Source organism: Gregarina niphandrodes (assembly GCF_000223845.1).
Source record: "Gregarina niphandrodes unplaced genomic scaffold scaffold00076, whole genome shotgun sequence".
NCBI lineage: Eukaryota > Apicomplexa > Conoidasida > Eugregarinorida > Gregarinidae > Gregarina > Gregarina niphandrodes.
Window position 1 is genome coordinate 7,668 of NW_011645842.1, and position 7,918 is coordinate 15,585.

Here is a 7,918-nt window from a genome sequence, read left to right on the forward strand (position 1 = left end):
ACTGTTGGACTGAAACCTGTCAAGGATACTGCGCCCTGTACGGCCCAGGCGGTGAGTTGAACCTGTGGTGTGGCGCTGCTGTATCAAGCTCCAGTGATCTAATCAAATGCATCAGCAGCCAGCAGCCTTTCTGCTTGTAGGAGGTACACTTCATTTATGTTCGTCTACTTTGAGAACCAAGGTTTTAATTTATTTTTTTGATCGATTACTAGTCTAAACAAGAGGCCTCAATAGGTATCAGGAGCTATCCCGAGTATTAAGTATCTGGCTGCGGCGAATAGGATCTTGCATGCCACGCTTCCGACACGGCCGCAGGCTGATTTAAGCACGCCAGCTTAACAACATCTTCAATTCCCCCAACACCCCAAAATGTGAATCCTTGGCTCACAGTCAACCTAACAGACGGTTCATCGCCGTGTTTCTCGTCAACAAGCCCCACTTCGCCGGTGTAGAAGTGAGCCGTCGTAGACCTCCGTGGGACGCCAACCACGCAGTGCCGCCCGGGGTGTCGTGGGACAGAACATGTCCGCACGTAACGGGTGAGGGTAAATAAAAAGGCTTTTTTTACAACAACATGACTAGCAGTGAGCGCCCGATGCCAGTAACGACGCACCTCGTCCCGTATCAGCACAAGAAGTAGCCAGGCCTCTGCTCAAACTTGAAAGCGCCGTGTGATGTCCGGCATCCTGCACTTTAATTGTAATTTCGGAGTGGCTGTCATTGGAATCAAAGGTCCAGGTCTCTTCGAAATCTGCGCTGGAGACAGCGTCCTTGGCAGTCGTGGTGTCCCATGAGTGGAAGGTACCGTAGTGGCATTCAACGTACAAGTCCGACTTGTTGAACAGACCAGTGTGGCCCTGGAACTCAGCAGCAGAATTACAGTACCGTAACAGAAACCTTCATTCTGAATTGAGCTTTATGACGTGACGCTCCATGTTGCGTTACCGGCTCGTCTACATCGATTTGTTCCTCTGGCAGCTCGCAGGGGAACGACAGCCGGCATTGGAGAGGACGTGTTGAAGGATTGCATTCTGGCAGCGGCTCTTGATGATGGCTGGACGAAGGCTTTCCTTATGGCGCTGAAATCCTGGCGGAGGTCAGTTATCGAGGCGTTACAGAAGTTGTCGCCGTTAAGCGAGCGTGGACCCCCCCCTGTGTTGGCAGCCATGTTATGGCCTGCGGAGCGGTCCGACGCGGTTCGGAGTCGTTCCGGTAATGGTAATGACGGTGCGAGGAGATGTGGCCGTAGCGGCCACCAGAAGAAAGCTTGTCCGAGCCAGGACGACAAGTGTTTCAATTGAGGTCGGAAAGGTCACTGGAGCATTATATGTGATGGGACCTGTCTGACTGACCAGGACGCTGCTATGAGGGCGTTCGTGGACTGTCAGAAGGCAAGGGTCGCGTTGTCACCGGTGACTGAGGAGATAGCTACGGTGATCGGTACGGATCGCCTGCCGGTGACGGAAACCGCGAAGGTTGAGATTAATGGAGGTAGTGTGTCTCGTCATGCATGATCAACGCCAACCTCTTGGGGGCGGGAGAGATGGTGCATTTCCTAGCGCCAGGGGGAGTTGGGGCCAAGGCGTTGATCCTGGCGGCTAAGCGTGGAGAAGTGGACAGACAGAGGCTAGCCGGAAAGTATAACGAAAGCCCGAAGCTAGAGGAAGCTGTAGAACGCAACGTCCCTTTGAGGAAGAGGCGGATCACATGGTGGCACACTACGCACGAAGCTGTGGAGCTTGCTGGTGGGCTATAGAGACACGCGGGGGTCGCCGAAGGTGGCGCAGGCTCAGCACGGGGCAGGGAGAGGGCTGCCCTACAAGGCACGGACGAGGAGGTGCTGGACAATAGCACGCCCTGACGATATTGTTGCAGCGATGGACGACGAAGCCGGGATGCTAGAAAAGATCTTACGGTTGTACAGGGCGAACTAATTTTACTTGAAACTTCAGAGTGAATGGTTTTAGTCTGGGAGGTGAGGTACGTGCTTGCCGATGACGTGCCCCAGGTGTCAGGCGAAGAAGATCGATGCTGTCAAGAACGCTGAGGCCCCTGGCGCCTGGACTGCACACTGCCGAGCTCGCTCTTGCTAGCTCTTCTTGTGTCTGTCAGATTGCATACTCCAGGGGTACTTCCTGACCGTCTTGCTGTGCGGACTTCCTGACCGTCTTGCTGTGCGGACTTCCTGACCGTCTTGCTGTGCGGACTTCCTGACCGTCTTGCTGTGCGGACTTTCCTGACCGTCTTGCTGTGCGGACTTCCTGACCGTCTTGCTGCGCGGACTTCCTGACCGTCTTGCTGTGCGGACTTCCTGACCGTGGCGCATATAAAGCTACGGTGTTCGCTACCGCCTGCTTGATCCATTCGTACAGGACGTTCTTCTCAGGAGCTCACACATCCTTGCTGTGTGTTCCGCGTACTTAGGTATGAAACTACGCGAGTATGCCACCAGGCTCAGGAAGCTCTGGCGTTCAGCCTTGTTCGTCGACGGCGCAGCCTCTGTTATACGCTTTACGGTCTTGTTGCGTACCTTAATTGCGTACCTTAATTCCGTCTTGTTGCGCACCTTAATTCCGTCTCGACCTACCTGGTAACCCAGATAGTCGACGTGGGTGATATCTTGATCCCGAACGGTAGCATACGGAATTCAAATAGACCGCTCGGAGTAATGGCAGTGAACGAACCACTTACTCTCCTCCTCGAGCGGGATGTTCCAGAAATCCTTATCCACACCCAGCGCTATGCAATAATTCCTACCCGCGCACGTCCTCAGGTTCGTGAATAGTCCAAATATCGGGTACGCATCCGAGACCATCTTCTTTTCAGCTGGCGATAGTCAAGAACAACTCGCCAGTCTTCCTGGGCACCACACGCGGAGACGCCGCCCACTCACTCTTACTGGGCTAGCACCAGCTGTGCCTCGATCTGTCGGCTTAGGTCTTCCTTCTGGCTGGGTTCGTAGTTCTCGCTTTGAACGGTTTGCCCGTGACCTCCAACTTCACCTTGTAACGAAGGTGGCCAACCCGTGGCCATGCCTGCTCGTACTTCGATACCAGCCCCCACAATAACTCACGATCCTCTTCACTCAGGTGCTTCGTACCTCGTACGAAAACCTCTCGCTGGTAAACACCCGTTCGTTTCGCCTCTCGCCTCGGCCTTCTGGCCCACGACTACTGGGACGATCTCCTGTACCTTTCTCTAAGCTACGCGGTCCTCGTAGTCCACGTGGTAAACACCCGTTCGTTTCGCCTCTCTCCGCTCCTTGGCCCGTCGGGACTGTCGCTACTTCTTCTGCTCCTGTGATGATCGCTCCGGCGGCTGCGTATTTCTGCGCTCGGTGCTTCGGTGCAACCTCCAAGGCATACCCGCCCTTAGGGTTCGGCCGGAAGTAGCCAACATCCCCAACACCATACCCATCCCTAATTGCAATCGCTTGGCACACAGCGGCCAGACGACTCTTCACCCCACACTTCCTGCAGTACACGCCTCGGTAGGGACAATCCTCGCGGAGGTGCTCGACGCCGCACTACGAGCACGACTTGAACAGCTCGGTACTGTCTGGCCCTTGCGTCCATCGCCGTCGTACTGTAAATCGGCCCTAGCATACTTTCTCTGAAGCCATGTCGTCCTCTCAAGGAAGCATTGGCTGCTTCCGTACTTGCCCACAACTACATTCCGCATCCGGTAATGGGATTGTTACCTGTAATGGCCCTGATTGGGACCGAGGCCAGGTACTCCAAGCAAGTTCCGCTCGTGTACCAAGAACAGGTCCGACTAGACACGCAACGAGAACTACGGTTCTCAACCGCGCTGCAACCCGCCAGCGAAGTATTTCGTCGAGAGCCAGATCCGTCCTTTGGGTGGAGCCAGATCCACCCAAAGGACGGTCAATAACTGACTTCCCAGTGGGGTAGTGTTATACAAGCTGAATGAGAAGTCCCCGAAGAGCCATCAAGGAGCGATGGGGCCGTTTATCTAGCGACCTGTATGGTCAGTGCCGTGCGTGGTATCCGCCCACGAACATGGGAGTTTGAAAGTGAATCCGGTAGGGACGCCTGATGCCCCCACGGCTGGCGTAAGCTATAGGGATGCTACCCCGTGGTTGTACACTGAGAACAGCCAGGCCGCCGCCATTACTTTATTGCGATAAGGTAACGCTTCGGGGGTCATTGTGGAGGGAGACATGAGTCCCCGCAAGAGACAACGTCCGCCAGGTCACCCTGTGCAGGCAATCGAAACTCTTCCGGGCACGTGAAGTGTCGCGGTGCGTCTCCAAGGATTTAGATTGTAACCAGGCCTCTGGTCAAACTTGAAAGTGGCTTCCCCCAGAGTCTCATCAAGCTTCAGATGTCTGGCATCGCGCACTTTAAGTGCAATTTCGGAGTGGCTGTCATTGGAATCAAAGGTCCAGGTCTCTTCAAAATCTGCGCTGGAGCCAGCGTCCTTGGCGGTCTTGGTGTGCCAGGAGTGGAACATACCATAGCGGCATTCAACGTACAAGTCCGACTTGTTGAACAGACCAGTGTGGCCCTGGAAACCAGCAGCAGAATGTACCGTAACAGAAACCTTCATTTTGAATTAAACTTTATGACGTACAATCGATTCGGCAAGTAGACAGAACAATCCGGCCGTGCACAATTCGCGATCTTTGAGCTTTTTGTCGGATCCACACCAAGCAGGATTAAGGCTGCTAACTAGACTTGTGGCTTTTTAAGGATGCTGCCACGGATAATGCCCTTCCCTTCGGCTTCTGTGCCCAGCCATTAAGACGCGTACAACCAGCTACCGACTTACCCTGTCGCACTGTCTTCGTGGCTACCTCACCGGCAGACATTGCGGTCCGACAGTTTGGACATCCACTCCCCGCGCACTCCCTGTTTGACGTCGTCGTCAACTGAGTCTTTGAGAGTCTTCGTCATTCTCTTCGTCATCAGTTTGGCGGCCGGCGGCACAACTTCACGCTGGATTCACCGACACTCGCAAACACCTGGGGCGCGCCACCCCGTCGGGGACCCGCTGCGCGGCGGCAAGCAGTAGACTTGGCTCCGTCGCAGCATGATACTTGCCCGGGGGGGCTGAAGCCGCTTCTCGGACAGGCTTCTTGCCCGGGGGGGCTGAAGCCGCTTCTCGGACAGGCTTCTTGCCCGTCCTCCCGACTCGGGTGGGCCCCGACTCGCTCGTTGCGCCTCGGGGCGTGTGTTGGTGCTCGCAGCTCTGCTGGTCGGGACCCAATTTCGTCTAACGACATGTCCTCACTGGTGCGGGGCAGGCAGGATCCTCGTGCCGTGTCGACTCTCATGCTTCACTCTAAGGATGCCACGCCCAATCTCAATCTCTCTGTATAGCGCTCTCTTGCTAGACTGACTTTGGCCTCGATATCTACGAGAGAATTTAAAAGGTGTGTCTGGGCCTTTAGAGAAGAGGATCCTCGTTTGGTGCCCTGCGCGATTTTGTGTAGAGCGGCCTCCACCCTATTCATGAGTGTCAGGATGGGCTGTCGGCAGCTAGCTCGCTCGCTCGCTCGTCTTCCGCGTCGCCCGTGGTGGTTTCCGCTGACGCTTTCTTCGAAGGCTCGGCATCCTTTAGTCGCTTGCTGTCGCATCGGGTACGTTCGGCCCGATTGGCTGTGTCCAGCATGTCATCTCCAGGAGTCTTGCTAGCACGTGGGGCACACGCTTTTCCAGCGACCCAGTTGATCATCCTTATTCGGTGCGGGGAGAGTACGCCATAAACGTTGCCTTCTGGTTGCTCTTTAGCACTCTTTCCTGTTCTGATGACAGGCAATACCGGCGTCTCCTTGCCATTCGCAGTGGCGTCTCCTTACCATTCGCAGTGGCGTCTCCTTGCCAGAGGCTCGCTGCAGTGCCCACGTTCACGAACCATGTCCTCCACTGTGGAGAGTCCGTCAAGCCCAGCGGCGGGCGAGTCGAGCGTCTGACGCCAAGCGGTGGCGTCATACGGCTCCGGCACTAAGATCGAAGACTTCATCTCCGACGTTGCCACAAGCATTTTCCTTGCTAGGAACCACGTAGCTAGTGCGTAGAACCACCTAGCCAATGCCTATGCCGCCATTGTCCTCCCGGGAGACTTCTGCCAACTCCGAGAGCTCCTCAACCAACGCGCTGTGTGTCCGCACACGCGTCATATTGCTGTTCCCTTACGGCTCGAGCGGCTGGAACAAGACCAGCAAGCGTGTGGCCAGTCTGTTCTACTGGGTTAGCCGGGGAGGCAGCCCAGACGGTGCGCGACGGGAAGCCACCTCGACGAAGCCGTTGGGCTGGACTTGGTGTCGCACCGGGCTACTCCAAGGCTGAAGTTACTGAGTGCTGGTGGTTGTGTACCATGCCACACGGTACCTGGGGGTTACTGGCCGCACAACAGACTGTCGAGGGGTTCTATTGGGTGGAGCCGTTCGGGATTCCGCGCGTCGTACGCACGGACAACGGCACGAGCTTCAGAGAAGCGTCCCACACGGTCGTGACCAAATGGTTTGGGTTTAAGCACCTGACGACAGCGACGTGCTGGCCGTGGGGGAACGGCGTCAACAAAGCCTCTCAACCAGCGATACGAGCGGGCATTGCTGGCAGGAGGGGCAGCGGAATCTCCCTTACATGCTGGCAGCCATTGTGCGGACTCAGAACACGACGCCACACGTTAGCTCGGGGGTGACCCCGTACGAGGCGCTGTACGGGCGTCAGCCGTTGTTCGCGCACTTCTAGGACGTAAGAGGGACGTCAGACGAGGGGACGCGGCAGCGCCACCGCGCGGCTCGCGCGCCTACATGGGCCCCGACACGGTAGTCATTTCTTATGCGGATTACGCAGGTTGAACGGACACAGGTCACCGCCCAGAGATGTGACGCGCCGGGCAGATCTGTACATGCGCACAAAGATCAGGTTAGGAGATTCGTGGTAAGTAAGTACCCACTACGTCAGTGGTCTGTGGAGGCCTAGCAGGGAGCAAGAGGCTCATGGAGTCACGCTGCATGAGGCAGCAGGAGGAAACTACGCCAGAGGAGCGGTGGCGAGCTTTTACCGATCGTTGCCTCGCGGCCTCGATGATAACGACTACCCCGGCCGATGGTCACGACCACCCGGTCTCCGATGGTCACGACCACCCCGGACTCGATGGCTACGATCATCCCGGCCCCGATGGCTACGATCATCCCGGCCCCGATGTCACGACAACCGCGGCCGAAGAGCTTAACGGCATCTTCAATTGCCATCCCAACACCCGAAAGTGTGAACCCACCGCTTATTAGAGGGTCATAAGTTTTCTGCCCAAAAACGTGCAATCTCGTCCCTGTATTCATTCATCGTTTTATGGGCGTGATTTGAGCACTCAAATTTACAAAACTTTGGGGAGTAGCCTGGTGTTTGAAATAAAGAGTAATTCCCTTTCATTTCCTCAGCAGTGGTAAAGAAGTCAGTAACATAGCCCCAGACCACGTCCTTCCCGGACGGGTCCACCGCCTCGGCACTGAATCGACCTTCGACGCATCGACAGCCGTCCTTGGGTAACTGACAGGCGTTGTAAGTATCGGAACACTTTTTGTCGGGGTAATGTGCATCAAACGATAGAGCTAGTACGTCGTGTAACTTTCTCTGCCAGATGCCGGATGAGTCGGCATTTACCCACATGCCGGCGGCGCGTGCGCGGACCAGTTTATGTAGGTACACCGCGTCTAGGTCTGCGTTGTTTGTGATGAGGCAACGGGAGGGCTTCAGGTGATGGATGACCGCCTCCCAGACTCTCGGTAAGTCGCAGTTGAACGGATAATTGAAGTAGTGACAACTCAGGTCCTCGCTGCGGCCGTCAACGCAAACCACCTTACCGCCTAAGTCACATCTGGACCAGTCCAACGTCTTCCAGGCATCCGCAGTGGCGTCCACCATTGAAGCGTTCTGTTGTTATCGTA

The 7,918-nt window shown here is 55.9% G+C and overlaps 1 protein-coding gene across 1 annotated transcript; it reads right to left on the reverse strand.

The window, feature by feature from the left end:
- Window positions 1–2,132: 2,132 nt before the first annotated feature.
- Window positions 2,133–2,298, reverse strand: GNI_186100 (hypothetical protein; the record flags this gene model as incomplete). Its single annotated transcript, XM_011135309.1, has 1 exon — window positions 2,133–2,298. A coding segment is annotated over one exon (166 nt), but the record flags the coding sequence as incomplete, so codon positions are not given.
- Between the last annotated feature and the right edge of the window lie 5,620 nt (window positions 2,299–7,918).